At 34.8% G+C, this 24,069-nt stretch overlaps 1 protein-coding gene across 1 annotated transcript in view; it reads left to right on the plus strand.

Moving 5' to 3' along the window:
• Positions 1–24,069, plus strand: part of LOC141508186 (cytoplasmic dynein 2 heavy chain 1-like) — a 203,033-nt gene that overhangs the window by 111,412 nt on the left and 67,552 nt on the right. Inside the window, exon 15 of the mRNA XM_074216569.1 lies at positions 1,584–1,673. Coding sequence (XP_074072670.1) covers positions 1,584–1,673 — 90 coding nt within the window. The remainder of the gene's footprint in view (positions 1–1,583; positions 1,674–24,069) is intronic.

Raw genomic sequence — 24,069 nt, forward strand, 5'->3', positions numbered from 1 at the left:
ATACTTGTTCTTTGAAGTTTTTCACAGCAATAACAATGTACTATCTTGTTTTGGAAATTAATGACAATTGTTTTGCTTTTTAAAAAATAATAAAAATCTGCTAGAGTAGTTAAATTACTTTGTGTAATTACCATGTGTAGTGTTTGTAATTTATGACTAGAAAAATAATGAAACTGATTTACCATGTGTGGCTTGTTGAATTAATTGCTTTTATTTAAAGGATAGTGACCTAAAAATCTTAAAGTGAAATATTTTTAAAGGAGGCAAAGGTGTTTAGTATTTTCAAAGCATTCTATTTGCATGCTAAGGGAAATATTAAAATAAAAGGACACCTACCCTCATAAATGTACTTCCTTAGAATAAGATGGCATTGTAGGTTAAACTGAAGGCATTGCAGATTACATCTTGTCTGTATCTCTTCATCTTGTGTGATGTCCATGTCTCTTATAGAGAATCCTCCTATTGATCTCATGGCCTTCCACCAAATTTTTAATGTCTTGAGAATACCATTGTGTTATTTGAACAGTTCGATGATTGTTCCTCATTCTGATAAAATGACCAGCTTGCCTCATTTTCTGGTTCTACATGAGCTATTTCCTTCTACTTATCCTGTTCCTTTTGTGATGGGTAATATATTGTAGCCTACTGAAATTCCCAGTTTGCCTTCGGGCTACCTATAATTCTTATTTCTCTTAGATCAATGTATTCCATGATTTGCAAACATAATTGTAGCATTAAGGAAAGAATATTGTTGTTAAAGAGAGGGGCATTTGCAGCAGTGTCAACAAACAAGTTTTAAGTGCCAGTCACTGTGCTATGTATTTGTCATACAAGTACAAAGAATGAAGCATTTCCTACTCACAAAAGCTTAACATTTTTATAACGCATGACAAAAAAGCGCACACATATATATATACTGCAGAAATACAAATTTATATAAAATACAGGGACGTTTGGACATTAAGAGTTGATGGAGTCATGAGAGATTTCATGTCTATCATAGTTCCTGAGCTATATTTTAAAGGAAGGAAGGGGTACTTCATAAGGTGGTGGTAAGGAAATGGTACATTACAAGCATGTGGAAAAGTCAGGGCAACAGTGAGGAGGTGGATTTTCATGTGTGAAAGAAAAAGAGGGCCATTTTAGGAGAATTTTGCATTGTGTGGGAAGGAGAGATATATCCTCAGAAGCTGGAAAGATGGGTAAGAACCAGGTTGTGTTGAACTTTAAAAACTAAACAGATGAGTTTATATTTTATCCCAGAGTTAATAGGAAGACACTGGAGTTGATGAGTTACATGGTCAGATTGCTATTTAAGAAAAATTACTTTGGCAACATGTGATCATTATCTACTGGAGAAGGAGAATATTCGAGGCAAAGAAATAAGGCAATAGAATATTGCAGTAATCTAGGTGAGAGGTGATGAGGGCCTGAATGGAAAGAAATGGCTTCAGAATGTGAAATTGAAAACTATTGTTTTTAATGATACATACCCATAATAGGAAGCCTTTGATATTCCATCTATAATATTGAAATAAAAAGAATACAAATATATTAAATTAATTTTGACTTTTTTATTGCAGTGTCCTCTAATTTGGCAGAGCAAGTGGGAAGGCCCAGAAGATCCCTTACAGTATCTTAGAGGTCTTGTAGCTCGTGCACTTGCAATACAGGTAAAATTATATACTTTAATGATTGTCCTTGTATGAATTATTAAAATAATCCTGTTAGGATCTAAGAACCACCCTAACCAGAGGATCAGATGAATTTATTAAATAACCACTGTTTAGAAAATGTTTTTATGTAGTCATATTTTCATTCTTTTAAAAATGCATGCTGGGATATCTAGATGATGCACTGGATATCAGCCCTGGAGTCAAGAGGACCTGAGTTCAAATCCGGCCTCAGACACTTAATAATTCCCTAGCTTAAGTGAGCAAGTCACTTAACCCCATTGCCTTAAATAAAAATAAAATTAATAATAAAAAAATAAAAATGCATGCTTGGAGCTCAGTGTCTTAGGAGTTGCCTTTCTGGCAACTCAATCCTTCATTATAGTTCAAAAAAGATAATTTTTTTCTTTCACAAGCAAAGGCCATCTCCTTTCCCAGACATGTCTTAAGAGTGAATAGAAAGGTTCTAGTGTAAGGGGGGATTGCTTTGATTGCAATGTCTGCTTCTTTTCTTGAGTAAGCATATTTGGAATGATGAGTGTGGTGGGATGGTCAGATTTCAAGGAAAGAAACAAATTCCCTTATCCAATATAAGAAAGAAAAGACTCAGGTAGTAAGGACAATTGTTAAACATAGAAGATTAGGAGTGCTTATATTTTAAGCTAGTAAAAAACAGGGAATCATTAGACTTTTATAATAGAGGAGCTAACATGAAACATGAGTTCAACCAAAGCCTCATACAAAGCAAGAAGTTGCAATTATAGTCTGTATTATTATTTCTGTAGCAGAAAAACTGAGATATAGTGAAGATATAGATACTCAGCAGATAGAGAATAACTGCACTGCTTTTGTAGTTGAAACTGTAATTTTCATAAATTATCATTCCAAAGAATTAAGACAGTTTGTTGAATTTACAGCTTACCAAAAACTTTCTATTAAGTAGGACCTCTATGTGATTTTATAATCAGGATGTTCATAATGTATTATTTTCCTACAAGATCTGATCCATAAGAGATATAATCATATCTTTATTCTTCTAGAAAAAATGGGGATCCCAAAGGCATGGATAGGAAGAACACAAGTTTATTTCTATATGGACAGCAGAAATAAACAAGGGAACTAAATAGAACTTGTACTTTTAATAAGATCTGTCTTTACACTAAGATCATTAGAATTCTGTCTGATACTTAAGTTCTGAGACTCTTCTGGTCTTGTTATACAGGGAACATACATAGGAGAGAGTATTCTGTCTTATATAGTATGAACAGTATGGAGGAATGGCATCATTTACTGTTAATAGGTTGTAAGTTTTGTTGAAAAATTTAATACATTGGAGGAAGATTTCTAAAAAGGGACTCTGTCACTCCTGCCCCAAATAGCAGAAGTCAAATGATTCCTGGTCAAATCAGAGCACAGTCTTTTCCTTGTCTCTTGTCAGCTGGTAGCCAGAGGATGTCAAATAGGATCCAAGCTGGTTTGCCCGTAACCAAGGGAATATATTTATTACTTCCAAGAGTAAGCAGAGCCATTACAGTCTCAGTTGCACACAGTTAATGTTGAAGCTTGAATCTATACGTTCACATTTTGTTACTGATAATTATTGTTGAAATAGGCACCATTTTAGCATTGTGCCTAATCTAATTAATTCAACAACTGAACATAAAGGAAAGAGGAAGAGAAAGCTATTCTATATTTTAGCACTGAACACTTGTGTTTCCATTCCTGAACCACTTTCTTATAATTGTATTCTATAGCCTATAGAAGAATAGTGGATGAGAATATGGAGTTAAAATTAGAAGAGTGGAATCAAAAGAATTTAAGGCATATAGTTCTTCAAAAAGTTGTTTAGTATGTTTGCTCATTTGGTCATATGTCACATATGTTCATTTGCTCCCCATGCATTTAGAATATGGAGTAATGCTTGAAAAAGACCTTAGACATTATATATATGTATATATATTACATATATATATATACACACATATATATATATAAATGATTTTTTGCATGAGAAAAATAGAGACTTAAAGAAAGTAAATATGACTTGGCTGTTGTCCTATAACTAGTTAGTAGCAAAACTGAAACTAAGACACAAGTCTCTTTAATTACTAATGCATTGCTTTTTCCCAGGGCTGTCCAACATTACTTTTAAAAGATTTTATTAAAATAATAGTAAAAATATTTTGATTTATCATTTTAGTGAGAGCTCTGTATAGCTTGGCTTTATTTACTTAAGCAGGCAGTAAACCCAGAAGGGACCACATAAAATCACCCTGTGGGCCACATAAGCTATAAATGTGGCCCATGGGCTGCATCTTGGTCAGCCCTGCTTAGACAGTGACATCACTTTTCACTCAGTTCTCAAACCCTTGCAGACTGGCTTCCACTCTCACCACTACTTGACTAGTATTGCTCTCTACAAAGCACCAGCAATCTCTTGACTTCTGAATCCTCTGTTCTTTCTTCAACCCACATCCTTTTTTTTACTACTCTGTAGTTGTAATTGTTTGTTGGTAGAATGTTTGCATTGCCCAGCAATTCTGTTTTTGGATTATTTCTCTTCTCTGAATTTTCAGGACATATATCATGGAACTCCTTATGAATAGTTTTGTCATCAATAGTTTTGTCATCTATCCCAGAAAGCTACTTTCTCTTTCCCTAGGTCTGAGTAAGCTGTCCACTCTCCTTTATATTTGGGAAAGGATGAGGAGTTAGTCTGTTTCATTATAAGGAGAAATTTTGAAGAGGAAATACAAACCACCACAGTGAAAGCAAGAATAATAAATCAGAAAAAGTAGGCCTGACAGCTTGGTTAGAGAGAAAGGGAAGTACAATAAGGTGAAATGAATCAGTAAAATAGCCTTTTGTTGATTTTTTTTAAAAATTTGGATTATAGGGGCACCTAGGTGGCTTAGTGAATAGAACACCAGCCCTGAAGTGAGAAGGTCCTAAGTTCAAATGTGGCCTCACCCAACTAATAATTACCTAGCAGTGTGACCTTGGGCAAGTCATTTAACCCTATTGCCTTGCCAAAAAAAATTGGAATTATATTGTTATAAAATGTTTATTTCTCTTTTTGTAATTTTTGTTTGCTACATTTCTTCTTATTTTCAGGTAGTGAGACTGAGACTTAGACTAAAGCATAACTTCTTATTCCACCACTTGATAGAAGTCCCTCATAAACTCTTTGCAAAGTTGATTCTGCATCTTAGGTGAACTATTCTCAAATGTTATTCTGATCTATTATCTAGGCTCAGATTTCTCAGTCTCAACATGAAAACAGTCATCCATAACAATTCAGAGCTCTCACATCCACTGGTAGATTCTGTTTGGCAGTGGAAATTAATCGCATATCCCATCACCAGTACAGTCATAGAGGTTGTAGACAGCCAACAATGCTAGGGACCTGCCGCGAGTATCTGGAAGCAGCAGTGCAACAGAGATATAAATCCCCTCTTGGAAAGCTTCCCCTTGCCGGTCATCTGATCTGCCTGTGCTCCAGGGAAACTTCAGTTAAAGAGCAATATCTCTGAATATGAAACTGCATGCAATGATTCGTGTTGGAGTTTATCTGGCAATGGACCTTACTTCTGTGGCATACACTGACTGAATCTTACATTGTCTAGTCACTTGCCAGGTCTTATGAATTGCAATTTACGCTTTCTCTCTAATCACAAAACTTTTACCTTAGATCAAGCCCTCATCACCTCTCATCCAAACTGCTTCAGTAGTCTCCTTGTGAAGTGCACCTTCAGTTTACTTTAGGACACCAGAGAAATGAGTCTGGTCTTATATGTTCTCATATTGGTATGTGTAAGATAAGGAGAGATTCAGAAGTGGATCCTGAAGTAACTAGATGACTTGCTATGGTCATTGCCGATAAAGGTTTTTTTCGTGTTTCTCTAGATCAATGTTTTGTCTAAAAATAATATTTTTAGTCAATAGGAAATGTCAGTTGGAAATGTCAATAGGAAATGCTCCTAGATGAGATGTAACCATGTTATCTCTAAGCCAAATAGGTCAATGAAATCTATTTCCATTATTTACCTCATTATAAAACCTATACATTATTTTGTCCACTATTCCTTCTTTCCCACCCCACCCCCTGTGATTTCACTCTTTCTCCTCTGTGGGAAACCAAACTGGGGGAGGATGCCTCATTTTTCCTGTATTCTGTTAAAGTCTATATAGCTCTATCTAAACCTTTTCCTGCATGTGGATATTACTAATAATTTTATAATCTCAGTAAATATAGACAAGTTAGATATTTTTTCCCTGCACAGATGTTTTACATTGATTTTGAGGTGCACATAATACCAGAGACAGCCTTTTTCTACAGGGTCATTCTCATCTTTCTCCATTCTAAAAATAAATTTCTGTCTCTAGAATAATCTTGATTTCTCTTCCAAAGATTCTTCTCCAATAATAGTATCACAATAATTCTGTTTCTGAATCATGATTTTCTACCTACATAGACATTATATTTTCTCTTCAGTTTCATACTTTCTTTCAACTTTCCAGCACAGACATAAATCAAATTTCAAAAGTAATTTTATTTTTAATACATTGTTGTATGATCCATTTCTTTTCTGTATATTAACATTTATTTTGAAGGAGTGTCATTTATTTTGAGAGATGCTAGAATATTTTATATTCTTTTTATGTGGAAACTTTTTTGCGTTATCTTTATTACTGTCTCTCAAAACATCTAGCATAGTTCCTTCTACATTGTAGGAGAAAAAATAAATCCATCTACCTAAATGACACATGTCAAAAGAGAAACTTATAAAAATTTTTGAAGATGTAAGAAAAGTCATCAATATTTATCTAGCTACTACATGCAGTAGAAACTTGAATGCTACATTGACAAATTAAAGGCAATACATGGAAAGAAATCCAGAAAGAAAAAAGAAGCAGAAATTTTAGAATTATTTAATCAGCAATATAGACTTAAATAATTTGATATATTATTTTTTAAGGATTGGCGATATCAATACAATAAAAGTGACATTATCTAATTAATTTATTTCTATGTCATACCAGTCAATCTCCCAAAGAATTATTTTATATAATTTTAAGTAATAAAATTCATCTGAAGGAATAAAAAAGGCAAAGAATCACAAATAATGGGGAAAATAATGAAAATAAGAGAGAATGAAGAGAACTTCGCACACTGCCACATCTCAAGCTATAGAGCAAAGTGACCAGCATCAACATTATTTGACACTAATTAAGATAAAGAGAAAATCAAACACTTACTAAGCACCTGCTATGTATTGGGCACTGTGCTAAGTGATGGGGATACAAAACATAGTCTCTGCATCAAAGAACTTGCAATCTAATGGTGTCAGCATAAAAGCAAATATATATACAGAATAAGCCATATACAAGATATATGAGGGGAAAGTAATAGGAAGACATTAGAATGAAGTATTGGGAATACTTCCAGTAAAAGATGGAATTTAAAAGAAACTAGAGAGGCTATTTTTTTCAATTAATTAATGTATTCTCATCTATATGGACATGTATATTTTTAAATTACAAAATTCCCTTCCCACACCCTCCCCTCAGAGGTGAACAGTCAGGTTAGCATTGTGCATATGTATTTTGGATAAGCATGTTTACAAATTAGTAATTTTTGGCATGAGGAATTAGAACTAAGGGAAAGAGATGCATAGGAGATAATTTTTATAAAGTGTTCATCAGATTCTGAAGGGTTGGTGTTTCTTTTCTTTTCATTTGGTTTTGTTTTGTTTTTCTTCCTCTGGATGGAGGTCAGTTGTTGAGAGAATTGAGGGCATTCCAAGCATGGTATAGTCAGAAAAATATCCAGAACCCTAGAAACGGAGCTTTCTTATCTGACAGTTCATGAGCAATCTCATTGGATCATAGAATGTGGGTCAGGGAAGGAGGTTTAAAAAGACCAGAAAGGGGGCAGTATTTAGAGCACCCATCCTTGAGTCAGGGGAACCTGAGTTCAAATCCAGCCTCAGACATTTAGTAATTACTTAACTATGTGACCTTGGGCAAGTCACTTAATCCTATTGCCTTGCAAGTAAAAAACAAATTATATAAGACTAGAAAGGAGGAAAAGTTTTGAATGCCAAACAGAGCAGTTTTTTTTCCCCCTGGTAGTAAGAGGGAGCCACTGGGATTTATCAAGTAGGATGATGAATTATTGACCCTGCATTTTAGGAAAATCACTTTCATGGCAGGTGCAGAATGACTTGGAGTTCAGCAGGGAGACTTGAGGCAGGTAAACCCACCAGCAGACTATTGAAAGAGTCCAATAATAAGGCAATCAGGGCATATACCAGAGTAATGGTAGTGTCAGAGCAGAGGAGGGGGCATATACAAGAGATTTTGCAAAGGCAAAAAGGCCTTGGCTAGAGATTGGATACAGAGAGTGTAAAACAGGAATCCAAGATGATCCCCCGGGTTATGAACCTGGGGGACTGGGAGGATGTTGATGTCCTCTACAGTGATAGGAAGGTAGGAGGGGAAAATAAAATAAATTCTTTTTTGGACATAATAAGTTTAAGATTTCAACTGGATGTCCAGTTTGAGATACCTGAAAAACAGTTGGAAATGCAAGTTTGAAAATCTGTAGCAAATTTAGGGCTGAATAAGGAAATTCTAGAATCATCAGCTTAGAAATGGAATTGAATACATGTGAGCTGATAGAGAGTAAAGGAGAATGAGAGTAAAGAACAGATCATTGGTTTGGAAGCTAAGAACACATTAGTAACTTTAGAAGGGCAGCTAGGTGGTGCAGTGCATAGAGCACCAACCCTGGAGTCAGGAGTACCTGAGTTCAAATCTGGCCTCAGACACTTAATAATTAACCTAGCTGTGTGGCCTTGGGCAAGCAACTTCACCCCATTGCCTTGCAAAAAAAAGAAAAGAAAAGAAAATTACAGTAAAGTATATCCAGTTCTTGTAATCATTCTTCCATTTACCACAAGAGAGTTCACTTCTTTTTTCAAAAAAAAGCAGTTTGTCAAAATTAAAGCATTAAAAGAGAGAGAAGCATCAGAAATGTTTTTTGACTGTCAGAAACTTTCTCAAATAATACTTAATTGTTCTTAATGACACCATAACAGCAACATGGGGTTGATGATCAATCTTAATGGACTTGCTCATTTCATCAGTGCAACAATCAGGGACAATTTTGGGGTATCTGCCATGGAGAATACTATGTATAACCAGAGAAAAATTTGTGGAGTTTGAACAAAGATCCAAAACGATTACCTTTAATTGCTATCTTTTATATTTTGTTTTTTCCTTAAGGATATGATTTCTCTCTCAATACATTCAATTTTGTTCAATGTATAAGATGGAAACAATGTAAAGATGGCCTTCTGTGGGAGATGGGGTGGGCGAGGGAAGCAAAATTAGGGGAAAAATTGTAAAATTCAAAAATAAATTAGGTGAAAAAAACATTCTTAATGATCTTAATAGTTCTAAATTTTTATTTTTAACATTTTTGTGACACTGTTGTCACTTTTTAAGCTTCTTATTTTGATTCCCAAAGTAAAATTGAACTTTTGTATACAGAACAAACTACATATTACTAGTTACCAAGAAACTATAAGCATTTTTATATATACTGTTATTTAATCTTTAAAAATGTTAATCTAATATTTAGAATACATAAGAGATTTTTTTTTAAAAAAAAGTGAATGGGGATGGCTGGGTTGCGCAGTGGATAGAGCACTGGCCTTGGAGTCAGGAGTACCTGAGTTCAAATCCGGCCCCAGACACTTAATAATTACCTAGCTGTGTGGCCTTGGACAAACCACTTAACCCCATTTGCCTTGCAAAAACCTAAAAAAAAAGTGAATGGGGGTAGCTAGGTGGCACAGTGGACAGAGTACCCAGCAGTGGAGTCAGGAGGATCTGAGTTCAAATCTAGCCTCAGACACTTAATAATTACCTAGCTGCGTGACCTTAAGCAAGTCACTTAATCCCATTGACTTAAATAATTAATAAAAAAAAGTGAATGGAGTATTCCTTAGACTCTGAAGAATTTTTTGTTTTGTTTTGTTTTGGTTTTCTTCCTCTGGATGGGGATAGCATTGTCCATAGCCAGTCTTATAAAGTTGTCCTAGCTTTCTGAACTGCTCAGAGGAGCTGCTTCCATTAAAGTTGATCATCTCACAATACTGTTGTTAATGTGCACATTGTTCTCTTGGTTTTTCTCCCTGCACTTGGCATTGGATCCTGTAACTCATTCCATGCTTCCCTAGAGTCCAACCATGTTTCTTATAGAATAATAGTATTCCATAGTATTCATGTGCCATAACTTGTTTAACCATTCCCCAATTGATGGGCAACCCTTCAAATTCCAATTCTTTGCCACCAAAAAAAGAGCTGCTATAAATCTTTTGGAACATGGGAATTTTCCCCATTCTTTATGACTGCTTCTGACCTAGAATTGGAATTGCTGGGTCAAAAGAACTTATTTTTAAAGGCAATATTTACCATATCATCCAACTTATATTAGTAATAATTCATGACTGGGGAAAGTTTTCTCAGATGAATATTTATTGCTCCATTATTATAGTTAATAGGGAAGACAGAATTTTTTTTCCTGTACATAGTTTAGAAATTAATGGAATATTCTTCATTTAAGGAGAAGTTTATATTATTAGGCTAACTTTTATCAAATGCGTAAATAGAAAAATTAATATACATGGATCATAGGGTAGTAGATGACCTTAGAAATGTTCTATTCTACAACAGATGGGTGAGGGTGATCAGAGGAATTCCTTGATCATTGTCTTAGGCACATCTCATGGAGCTTGATGTGCTCTTGCCTTTCTCTGTGAAATGTGTCCTCTGGCCCCTTGAATTTTGCTGAAATGATGGAGCAATATAATCCCAGTGATTTGGGGATTATGTCTAAAATGATTAGCAGAGATTGAGTCTGGAGAAGCTGTTCACTTTAAGACCTATAATGACTGAGGGAAAAACAAAACAAAACAAAACAAAAGATGTCAGTCTCTTTTTAGCTATATTCAGTGTTTTCCTTTCCTTGGACTTGAAGCTCCAGAGATGGCTGCACACAAGTTCACATATTGTTTGGAAGAGCCTGAATTCCTGTTTGCTTTTTCATCCTTCTGTCTTCTTTCTTCCTTTTGTATGGGTCAGTGAAAAACTATCTTTGGTAGCTGCCACCCTGACTTTGAGAAGTGGGGAGACAGATACCAACTGCCCAGCTGGAGGTGATTTCCATAACGACACCAACATAATCATAGTGAAACTTGAAGGACCAAAGTTCCTATTTGACTGGTCATTGTCTCTGTTCCAAGAGAAAATAATGACCAATTTTTTTGGGAGGGGGGTTGTATTTGTTAATATGTATTTTATGAGATCTTTTTTGTATAAAACTGACTTATAACCATTATGTGTATACACACACACACACACACACACACACACACACACAGACACACACACACATTAAGTACCTTTTCTAGAATTAATCCTGTTATCTGCTGTAGGAGGAGGCCCTGGAAAGGTACAATATCTAAGTTTTATTTATCTATTTTATCTAAAAGACTTCACATTTAGGGTTAGTCCTGTCCTACCTTTTCTTTCTTTTTTTTTTTTTAGGATTTTTGCAAAGCAAATAGGGGTTAAGTGACTTGCCCAAGGCCACACAGCTAGGTAATTATTAAGTGTCTGAGGCCAGATTTGAACTCAGGTACTTCTAACTCCAGGGCTGCTGCTCTATCCACTGCGCCACCTAGCCGCCCCCCTACCTTCTCTTAAGGGAGAATGCCCCCTAGGCCTGTGTAGTAAACCTCCTGGGTAAAATATCATTTCAGTATATTATATTTAATAGCTGAGCTCTATCTCTTTTAAGATTGTCAGGCAAATAAGTTGCTGAAAAATATTCTGATTTCTTACAAACTACACACATATTTCAAATCATCAAAAAGCTTTTTAAAAATGCCTACTGTGTGCCAGCCACATATTCAAAGGTAAAAAGAATCCTTTCCTTCAGGAAACTTAGAACCTGTTGACATAAACAGAATGTGAATATATATATATATATATATATATATATATATATATATCCAGAATCATCAGAGTGAACATATGATGATTTTTAAAAATATCAATTTCACTCAGGGATCACCCAGTGATTCCTGAACAGACAAGAAGAAAAACTTTTTTTGTTTTTTATTATATACAATCTTCTATCTGAAATTGCTGAATTGTGAATCTAAGATTATTCTAATTCTTCTGAATTATATAATATATTAAAAATTCATTATCCCAAACAGGAATTTCTAAAAGAATCATGAAGCTTATCTAGTCTTTTCTGCAAATTCCCTCATTTGCTTACCAAGGATAAATAAGAAAAAAACAAGTGTACAAAAAAGGACTAAATTAAGTAAATCATATCCATGTGTACTTATTTTCTTTTCAAAATGTGGATCATATAGAAAACCTAAAAGTGGAATTAATTTCTTTTTCAGCATAAACTACATAGAAAATTCCATGATACTATATTCTCTTAATTTACATTTTAAAAGTCAGATTTTTTCACTCAGGTTTCATTATAGACTTTGAATTAAACAGAATATATTTTTTAAAAATAAAGCTTTGAGGCATAATGGGCACTAAAACAAAATCATGGTAACTGGACCATTCAAACCTCTTTACTAATTTGCTTGCTGAGAGTTCTCTAGATCCTGTGTAGCCTATCTCTTCCCAAGAGTATTTATGGCATCTGTCTTTTCTAAAAACAAGGAAAATTTCATTGCCCTGAGACCATTATTCCCTTAGAGTGATGTTCTACAGCAAACACAAAAAAGCTGGTATTGCAACTAAGAGGAGATAGGGAAACCAAAAATCCTATTTATCACAATTGGGGTAATTACCTTCTTCTGTTCAATTCCTTGTAGATATTTTTCCCCATTCAACATGAAAGCAGATATTAGAATCGTTTTTTGCCTTTTAAAGTAATGAAAAAGCTGAGCAATGAGAATAAGAGGACATGATTGAAGTTAATGTAATTATTAAGTGATTTAGCTATCTCTGTGATGAAGAATTTATAATAATAATAATAATACAAGTTTAAAAAGAATTGAAATTACTTGCTCTAGATTGCCACACATCCATAAGCATCCATGACACATTTCGTATTGTGATTCACTGCCTCCATAAACTTCACTGAGTTAGGAATGCAGTGATTTTCATAACTTTACACTAAGCTATTGTTCTTATAATACTACTATAATGTTAGAGTTGTGGCTGAAAAGATTGATGTGTAATTGAATGACTTTTCTGTATTTTGGTTGTCTAGGGACTATATTTGATACCTTCTGATTCTTAGGCTCTACCTATATATATATTCTAATATATCAATGATTCCATCATCTTATTAATGTTATTTTTCAAATGATGCAGGTCACATTCCATCCATGCCCTCTTATCATATATGACTATCAATAGTCATCTTAGAGAATCTACCCAACCTTCTGGGAACCTTCCTCATATGCTTCTTATTTTACAGGGATATTAGTGGTACATATGGGACATCTCTCTGATATTTGTTGCTCTTGATATATGACCAGTCCATATTTATTTCTTGTTATATGTTTTCCTGATAATGTCTCATATACTATCTCCCTTACTTCCTTCCTTTTTTATATTACTTCCTTGCCTTCCTTGCCTTTTACTTATACTCACTTTATACCTCTCTGTTGTACTTTGGATCAATCTTATTTTCATTTATTCAGACATTTTAGTGTTCTGTGACTCATTAGCAATACATCATTTCAGGTAAAATACTAGTGTTAGAAAGATATGTCTTTGGTTCAGGGAAAGTTTTGGAATTATTTTATGATTTCCTCAAAACAAACCAGCCTATGAAATTAAAGCATGCTACTGTAGATGGTCTTTTTTTTTCTTAAAAAGGTAAAATAAACTCTATACCCCATTATCTTAGTGTTTTAACATTTAAATGAATGAGACCTATGTCAGTGATTATTAATAAATTTTATAGTCTTTTTTGGGAGGGAAGGGAGGAATAAGTCAAGAAAGTCCTGTGTTGACATTTCACCATATTGTGGAGCTGATCCTGTGTTCTAGACTGCTATGTATTACCATTGACTAGTTCTGAGTGTTCAATTTGGAGGCAAGATGGCAGCAAGAAGCTGGCATGCTCCTAAAGCTTTTCCCTACCCAACATTTAATGAAAGCTCAACACAGTCATTAAAGCTACAGATTCCACAAAACAAAAAAATTGAAACAAGTTTTCAACTGTGGACATTTTGGAGGATCTTCAATGAAGTTCTGTCTCTTTGGAGGAAAAGGGGAGGTCATGGCAACTCGATAGTAAGCCAAAAAGGAGGATCCCAACCCCAGACAAAGTCTGAACCCTGGGAACACTGGGGCAAAAGACAGGGTTGGGAACATACCACTGCATAGGCAGAGCCTAGACATAGAGGAAGCCAGCCTCTGCAGTAGGCAAGGTCTGGACTGCATGGGCAACATTTTGGCCACTGATAAGCCAGGGATCAGACTTGCACAAAAAGCTCAGGACTGTACTTTCTGTATCCCAGGAGCAGAGCTCAATAATCAAAATGAGCAAAAAACTAAAAAGCATCAACCAGAGAAAACTATGATGCAGACTGAGATGATAAAATGCCACCTCAGAAGAAAGATGTGATGAATTACCCTACATGGGAAGTCTCAAAAGAGTCTGTGAATTGAGCTTAAATACAAAACCTCATACAAGAACTTAGAAAACAATTTAAAAACCTAAGAAGAGAGGAAGAAGAAAAATGGAAAAAAAAGAAATAAGAGCCATACAGGAAAATTATAAAAGAATTGACTAAAGAAATCAGCTCCTTTCAAAGTTAAAATAATCAACTGGAAAAAGAATGTAACTCTTCTTAATTTTTGCAAGGCAATGGGGTTAAGTGGCTTGCCCAAGGCCACACAGCTAGGCAATTATTAAGTATCTGAGGCCACATTTGAACTCAGGTACTCCTGACTCCAGGGCCAGTGCAATATCCACTGTGCAACCTAGCCACCCATGAATGTAACTCTTCAAAAAATATAATTGAATGATTGGAAAAAGAGTACAAGCATCTAAAGTTCAGATCAACCAACTGGAAAGGGAATGGAACTAGGCAAAAAGTAAAATTAACCAACTGGAAAAGGAAACACAAAAACTAATCACAGAAAATAAAACCCTAAAATTTAGAATTGGACAAATAAAAATTAATGAATCTATGAGACATCAAGATTCCATAAACAAAAAAACTGAAGAAAAAGAAATTAAAGAAACCATTAATAAACTCCCTAAGAAAAAAATCTCCAGGTCCAGATGGATTTACAGGTGAATTCTACTAAAGGAACAATTTAATTGTTTTTAAGGAACAATTAATTCTATTCTATATAAATTGTTTTTAAAAAATAAGTTCTTTTTATGATACCAATATGATTCTGATTCCTCAACCAGGAAGAGTTAAGACAAAGAAAATTATAGACCAATCTCCCCAAAGAATACTAATGCAAAATCTTAAGTAAAATCATAGAGCAAAGAGATTACAGTTAGTTTTTGCTAGGATGATACACCATGATCAGAGAGGATTTTTGTCAGGTAGGCAGGGATGGTTCAATTTTAGGAAAACACTCAACATAATTTAACATATCAATAACAAAACCAACAGAAATAATATAGTTATCTCAATAGAAACTGTAAAGGCCTTTGGCAAATATAGCATCAATTCTTATTAAAAGCATTAGAGAATATAGGAATAAATGGTGTCTTCCTTTAAATAATAAGCAGTATCTAGCTAAAACCATCAATAACTATTATATGTAATGGGGATAAATTAGGAGCATTTCCAATAACATCAGGGGTGAAACAAGGATGTCTATTATCTATACTATTTAATATAGTATTAGAAATGTTAGCTTTAGAAATGAGAAGAAAAAGAAACTGAAAGAATTAGAATTGGCAGTGAGGAAACAAAACTTTCACCCTTTGCAGAAATGATGGTATAATTAGAGAACCTGGGAAAATTATCTAAAAAGTGACTTGAAATAATTAACAACTTCAGCAAAGTAATAGGATATAAACCCACATAAACCATCAGCATTCTATATATGAACAACAAAGCCCAAGGGCACGAGATAGAAAAATTTCATTTAAAATAATTACAGACAACATTAAATACTTGGGACCCAGAAGTTGTATGAACACAATTACAAAACACTTTTCACACAAAGTCAGATCTAAATAGTTGGGAAAATATCAATTGCTCGTGGTTAGGTTGAGCTAATATAAAAATAAAAATTCTCCCCAAATTAAATGACTTATTTAGTGCCATTATTAAACTATCAAATAACTATTTTACTGAGCTAGCAAAAATAGTAATAGAATTTATCTGGAACAACAAAAGGTCAAGAATATCAAGGAAACTTGATAAAAAATGTAAAGGAAGGTAGCCTAGCTACCAGATCTAATAGTATATTATAAAGTAGCAGTCATCAAAACTGACTAGTACTGGTTAAGAAATAGAGTAATAACTCAATGGATTAGGATAAGTACAAAACAAACAGTAATAACTATAGTAATCTATTGTTTGATAAACCCAAAGACATTACCTTCTAGGATAAAAATTCACTGACAAAAATTGATGGGAAAACTGGAAAATAGTATAGCAAAAACTAGGTATAGACCTCACATCTCACACCCCATACCAAAATAAGATCAAAATGAGTACAGATTTAAGACATAAAGTGTGGCACCCTAGAACAATTAGCAGACCAAGAAATACTCTGTCAAATCTATGAAAAGGAGAGAAATTTATGACTTAAGCAAGAAATCGAGTAAATTACAAATTGCAAAATGGATGATTTTGACTATATTAAATTAAAAAGGGTTTGCACTAATAAACCAGTGCTACCAGAAATAAAAGGAAAACAGAAAGCTGGGAAACAATTTTCACAGCTAGGGGTTTTGACAAAGGTCTCATTTCTAAAATATATAGAGAATTGCATCAAATTTATAAGGTCACAAATCCTTCCCCAATTGATAAATGATCCAAGAATATGAATAGACAATTTTTAAATGAAGAAATTAAAGCTATATATATATATATATATATATATATATAAAATTATAATTATATGAAAAAATTCTCTAAATCATTATTGATTTGAGAATGCAAATTAAAACAACACTGAGGTATCATCTCATACCTCTCAGATTGAACTAGATAAGAAAAAGGGAAAACGATCAATGTTTGTGGGGTGGATGATATTGTCCATAATATGTCTCCCAGGGTTGTCCTTGCATTCTGAATTGCTGAGAGGAGCTGCATACATCAAAGCTAATCAACTCACAGTGTTGTTGTTAATGTGTACCATGTTCTCTTGGTTCTGCTCCCTTTGCTCAGCATCAGTTCTATAATTCATATCATATTTCTCTAGAGTCCAACCATTCGTGGTTTCTTATAGAACAATAAAATTCCATAGCATTTATATACTACAACTTGTTCAGCCATTCCCTAATTCTTTGCCACTACAAAAAGAGCTGCTATGAATATTTTGGAACATGTAGAACTTTTACCACTTTTAAAAAAATTTTTCTGGATATAGGCTTAATATTGTATTGCTGAATCAAAGGGTATGATCAGGGTTTTTTTGGGGGGGCAGGGTTTGAAAGGCAATGGAGTCAAGTGACTTACTCACACAGCTAAACATTAAGCATTTAAAGCCAGATTTGAACTCATGTACATTTGACTCCAAGGCTAGTGTTTTTCCTTTCTATCCTATAGTTTTCTTTTTTTTAACCTTAATACTAATTTCCCATGCTGAAAACGACTAATATGTAAATATGTTAAATATAGATGTGCTTGTGCTGTGTTCACTAAACTGTTCACTGCTGAGGGGAAGGGGAAGTGGAAAGGAGAGTGGAAGAAAATTATGTAAGTTATAAATATGAATGTGAATGAATGTTGAAAAACTTTAATAACATGTAATTGGAAAAATAAAATATCAATTAAAAAAAACAAAACCCCAACAATGACAAGCTACAAAAACAATCGAAACACCTAAGTATAGATCTAACAAAAGACCATATTTTTGTGTCTAAGGACTTGTCTAACTCAACTTTCTTTTCTTTCTGAGTTGTTATGGCTTAATAATTTAAAATCAAGAGGCATCCAACTTATAATGCCGAAAGGACCCTGAGTTCCATCATCAATTAACCATATCCTCTGTATCTCTACCTTAATATAACTAATTTAGTTTCAGGCTCTGCCTCCTTGACAGGGGAAGAGGGAACCAGACTGTTTTGTCCCTATTATATAAACAGGACAAGGGCAGAACTGAAGGGAAAGTTTGAATAGCCCAGAACCACTCCAAACTTTCCTGCTACTATGCTGATTTGTGGGAAGGAGAAATTGGCTCTAAATAGCAAAAGAAAGGAGATCATGGAATGTGGGAAAAATTAATCCATTTATTAACGGTTCTTGCAAGAAACTGGTGTCCCTTAGCCAGAGAGACACCCCAGAAGCCTCCTTATGTACAAGATTATATAGTAGAAGATCCCTGCTCCTCCCCCTGAGTCCTGATAGGTCCTCATCTGGGGGGTGTACATTCTTAGGAAACACCCTCCCTTCACTAAGCAGCCTCATCAGTTTGAATTAATTCACAACCTACACCTCCCCCACCCCTTCCTTACCTTGTTCATTATACTAATGAACAAGAACAGCTATTTCCTTTTCCTGGGATAAAGGACAATAGCACAGACTCTCATTCAACCTCTGTAAATTTACTTAACTTTTTCCTTTTGTCTTAACTCTCTCCTTCCTGTAAACAGGTTGGCATCTCTTGAGTTGCCACAAAGACCAGTCATCCTGGCTTTTGTAATGTATGATGCTCACAGCCATCTGTGAGATTCTGGCAATATCCTTTCTCACCCTTGTGAAGGCAAAACACTTGCTTCTTTCCCGCAGTCCCCTTAGGTCAGTAATTTCCCTTAGATGACCAATCTTTGATGCCATTTTTCACCTGAAAATGAGAACTTTTTTAGGTTTTTGCAAGGCAAATGGGGTTAAGTGGCTTGCCCAAGGCCACACAGCTAGGTAATTATTGTCTGAGACTTGAACCCAAGTACTCCTGACTCCAAGACCAGTGCTTTATCCACTGCGCCACCTAGCCACCCCTGAGAATTTTTTTTTAAAAAGTAAACATGTTCATTCAGATGCTGTGATTCATTTGCTTTGTTTTGTTATTTGTTTTGTTTTGTTTTCTTCATGTACTTATCTGTCTTCCATACTGCTTGCTGCTTCCTCAACACTTAGTATATGTTTATATGAAGAAGCCCTTGATTATGTTTGAGAGGTTGACTCATTTACCTTCTCTAGTCTACACTTCAATTTCTTAACCTGTAAAATTGAAGTAATGTGTATACTAGCTATTTCTAGGGACATAATAAGGCTTAAATGAGTGAATTTGTGTGTGTGTGTGTGTGTGTGTGTTGTCACTTTGTAACGAATGAAACCTATATAAAAGAAACTAAGCTAAATAAATGACTATTTGCAGTAATCTCATTGGCTTCCCTTCATCTTCAACATGTCCAACACAGCACTGAAAGCACGAAAACTGATAAAATGTCACTCTCACCAATTCACATATCACCCCAACTTGATAATATCTCATATTTTTGAATACTTTAGAGTTTGCAAATTAATTTCCTCATAGCAAACTCCTAAAATAGACAATTGAAAGTATCGAACTGAAGCTTAAAGAGTAGTACATGACTTTCCCTAAGTCACATCATAGCATGTAAGTATAAGATATGGATTTCAAGTTCTAGTTTTTTCTAAGTCCAAAGTGACCACCCCTTTCTTTAGACTCTTGCATTCCTTATTACTTTCAAAATAAAATCCAGACTTCTTAGCCTGACTTCCAAGGGCTTCCATCTTTTCCATTTGCCATCCCTTACACAAAAGCACTTTACTTCATTTAGATCACTCTACATTGCTTAACAAATTTCAAATATCTCAATTTTTGTTCCAGTCTTCTTCTAGAACCCTCTTCCCCCTCATTTATTTTCTTGCTTCTGCTCATCTTTCAAGGTCCGGCTCAATTACAGGCTTTACTTGCCTATTCCAAACTATGACTCATCTTACTTGCCCCTTATAGTTTACCACCTTCTAAAATTAAACACCTTTCTTTATATTTATGGCTTCTTTTTATTTATATCTTTTTCTATTTATGTCTTGTCTGGAACCTTCATAATGTTGTAATTTACTTTTTATTGTGAATAATCTATTTGCATGTTTTATCTACCTATGCTATTCTGTGGGGATAGGGTCAATGTCTTATTTTTTCTTTAAATATCTCATAAAACCAATTCTTATTTTATATAGAATTATGAAGTTTATATATATATATGGATATATATATATATATATATATATATATATATATATACTTCCTGAATTAAAGGCAAGTTTTCCTGGAAACCAAATATAGAGTCAAATTTCTTTATATTCTCTATAGTGCATACTATAAAATCTTATATATTAGAAGCACTCAAATCAGTAAAAATCATTGAACAAGTATTTATTAAACCATTATTATGTGCCAATTGCTAAGATAGGTGCTGAGAATACAATTGTAAGGCAGAATGAAAGGCAGTCAAAGCCTTGAAGGAACTTGCATTTTAATCAGGGAAGATAAAACCCAAAAGGAATCTGAAAATGGAAGGAAGACTGTGTGTATATTGTATATTGAGAAATACATTTAAATACTAATGTTTTAATCTTGTATGAATAGATAAGAAAACCATAATTGTTTCTAATGGATTACAGGGCAGTTATTTGAGATTTTAAGTAGGAAATGATAATTATATCTGTGTTTTAAGAAGATTATTTGACACCTGTGTGATGGATTATTTGGAGAAGGAAGGGACTAAAGTTAGACAAACAAATTAGGAGACTACCAAACTAGCTGAGAGGTCAGAAGGATCTGAACTATAAGATGATGGCATTATTTAAATCAAGAGAAGAGGATGGATTTAAAATATGAGAAAGTAGAATAAATAGGACTTGGGAAAAGGATATAAGAATTAATCAATAGAAATGACTAACAAATGACCACTGGTTCTGAACTTGAGTAAATAGAGATTGGTGCTGCCCTTCACAAAATTGGGAAAGTATAGCAAAGAGGAAAAAAAAAATAATTAGGTTTAAGACATTGAGATGCCTGTATTCTGATATAGTTAGTTCTCTCTCTCTCTCTCTCTCCACACACACACACGCACATACGCATGTATTTAAAGAACCAGGTGAGAATAGTGTTACAGAAACTAAGAGAAAAGAACAGGCAGAAGGGAGTAACGGCTCAAATTTAAAATATTGCGAAAAGTCAAAAAGAAGAGAAAGTGGGAGGGTGGAAAAAGAAGCCATCAGATTGTCATTTTCTGAAGGTCAGGATCACTTTCTTTTTCCACCAAACCTTTAGAGATTAGAGATGAGTTGGAAACCCAGTCCCTGGAGCTGTGACTATGGTTGGCAGATTAGCGGCTTTGGAAGTCATTATGGGCAGTCACACCAAGGGTCAGGCTCTAACATTGTATATGTCAAGGGTGCCTGCAAAAATAGTGGAAGAGAAGGGCCACAAGGAGATATTGGTGTCCAAGGCAGATCAGGGCATGATCTAAACATAAGTGATACATATTCTGAACGACAGGCAAACCGAAGAGCATCATTAGAAGCATCAATCAAAGGTGTTGCGCAAACAAAGACCCCAAATAGGGACAACATTGTGGTGTGCACAGATAGCCAACTTGTCACCAAGGGTATGAATGAGTGGAAAAAGAAATGGCTGGAAAACAAATGAAAATAAAGATGTTGTCCACAGAGACCAATTCACTAAACTGGATAATATGACTCGGGACATGAATGTTGAGTGGAAGTATGTACCTGATTGTTCAAAAGATGAAGACAGCGTTGTAGCTCAAAAATTAGCAAGAAAAGCAACTGGGAAAGAAGTGAAAGACTTAATACTTGCAGATATTGAAATGTAGGTTAAAGTGTCATTGTTTAATCTTGCAATATAATAATCTCCAAATCATTTTCTCTTTACCTTTCTGCCCCTCTCCCCCAACCCCCCAGCCTTCTGTTGGAGCTTTCTCGGGTTTTTTTATATGCTATTTTAAATTTTCTTTAATTCAAACCAAAAAGAAATGTAGATTTAAAAAACAACTGTAGAAATTGTTAAAATAATAAATAAGAGGAGGGTAGACAGTTCCATCTCTGTCAGATCCAGATAAACTCTTGTCTTGTCTCAACTCTTGTTCCAGACCCTAGAAACCAATCTAGATTGCTTGATGGCTCACACAACTTAGGTATAAGGGAGTCATCAGCTTTTCTTTCAGATAGTATGGAGATTAGAGAAGTCATCAGATTGACCAATTAAGAAGTTATTCTTACCTTTATGAGAACCATTTCATTAGACTCATGGGTAAAATGGCAGATTACAATGGATTGAGGGTACCTAACAAAATGAAAGTAGTCTAGAGATTATTCTATCCAGTTAAAAATGGGGCAGATATAAGACAATGGCTTGAAAAACTAGCAGGCTAAAAAAATTTCTTTTTTTCCCAAGAATTCAAGAAGTTTCAGACATTTGGGGGAAAATGGGAAGGATTCAAATGGATATGGAGATGTTGAAGATGAGAGAAGAGAAATAATCAGTGAGGCAGATTAGGAGATAGAATCAAAGGCACAAGTGGAGTGAGTAATCTATTCAAGAAGGAAGACAATCTCAAACTCTGATATTCTGGATCTAAGAGAATAGGGGAGATCAAAGAGTTTATAATGGTGACCTTTATTTTTTCAATAAAGTGAATTGGAAGATCATCTTCCAAAAAGGAAAAAAAGCACAGAAGTGAAATTTCAAAACTGCCCTTGAGGAAAATACGATAAATAAGGGGGCAACTTGGTAGTGAGTGCAGTGGATAGAGCACCAGCCCTGGAGTCAGGAGGAACTGAGTTCAAATCCAGACTCAGACACACTCAATTGCCTAGTTGTGTGACCTTGGGCAAGTCACTTAACCCCATTGTTTTAAATAAGAAGAAAAAGGAAAGAAAATATGATAAAAAGATATGGAATTGCTATGTTGTAGTAAAGTCCCAGTTAATATTAGTGACATGAACTTATAGTAGACCCAGTAAATATGGTTTCATTATTTTTTTAATAGTATCCACAAGCTCAGGTGTTTGCGGAGAGTGGGTAGGGCCATGATAAGAGCAACATTTATTTATTGAAGACTGAGGTAATTTCCCTTTAAGAGAGCAAGGAGCCCATTCTCCAGTTGTGGTTGATGTAATGGCCTTGAGCCATTATGTCTTTTATACTAGCTGATATAAAAAAGTATACCTTTGGAAAGTTGATGTTTGCCAAGATTTAGTAGGATTTCTTTCTGTCTTGAGGATTTTTTTTCTGATCCAGTATTGCCATCCTAGTGAATGCAGAGACCAGAAGAAAGAACATGAGTTTGAACTAATGAACTGTTCTATCCTTTTAGCATTGCTATGAGTAAATTTATTTTTATTGAATCACTGGATTGTCTTAAACTAGCCTCAACTGGGCCTGACCCAGAACAGAGGATGACTAGAGCTGAGGATTAGGAGAAAATGAATGATAGAAATGCAAGTGCCAAAGGGATTCAAGAATAGTGACTTATTGGATCAGTTATTATGGGCCAGCTATTGTACAAAGTGCTTCACAAATAGCTCATTTGATTCTCCAAACTATCCTGGGAATTAGGTGATATTATTATCACTATCTTGCAGATAAGGAAATAGACTGAGAAGAGAACAAATGACTTACCCAAGGTCACATATCTAGTAAATCTCTAAGGTCAGATTTAAATTTAGGTCTTCCTGATCCCAGGTCCAGAATTCTATCCATTTTACTACCTAGCTGCCTTTTGGCTTTATCTGCCCATCAGTGGCATAGGTAGTGGAGGTGATGGTACTCCCTTTGGTGGTGGCAGTCAAGGCTGGATTGGAAACAGGACCAGCGAAGGGCACAGGGATCTTGGACTCTGGTCCTGAACTCTGTCTACTAGAGTTTGAAGACAAGTGATATTGGGAGTGGTATTTTAACTTTCCTGGAATATTCCACCTTCTGTCTCTCCCTCAGAATGCTTTGCTGTTCCTTCTAGAATTGCCTGGCTTTTTTGGTGGCAGTTGGCAATTCATCATGGTATGGAGGATGTTCTGATTATCTACAGGGTTTGCTCCCCTTAGCTGAGGGAGCATGCTGGAAGTACAAGTGGTGGTCTGGGTGGGTTTAGGGTAGAACTGATTTTCCAAGGCATTTGATTAAAGAATACAAGAAC

This window comes from Macrotis lagotis, chromosome 1 (assembly GCF_037893015.1).
Source record: "Macrotis lagotis isolate mMagLag1 chromosome 1, bilby.v1.9.chrom.fasta, whole genome shotgun sequence".
In the NCBI taxonomy this organism is placed as follows: Eukaryota; Metazoa; Chordata; class Mammalia; order Peramelemorphia; family Peramelidae; genus Macrotis; species Macrotis lagotis.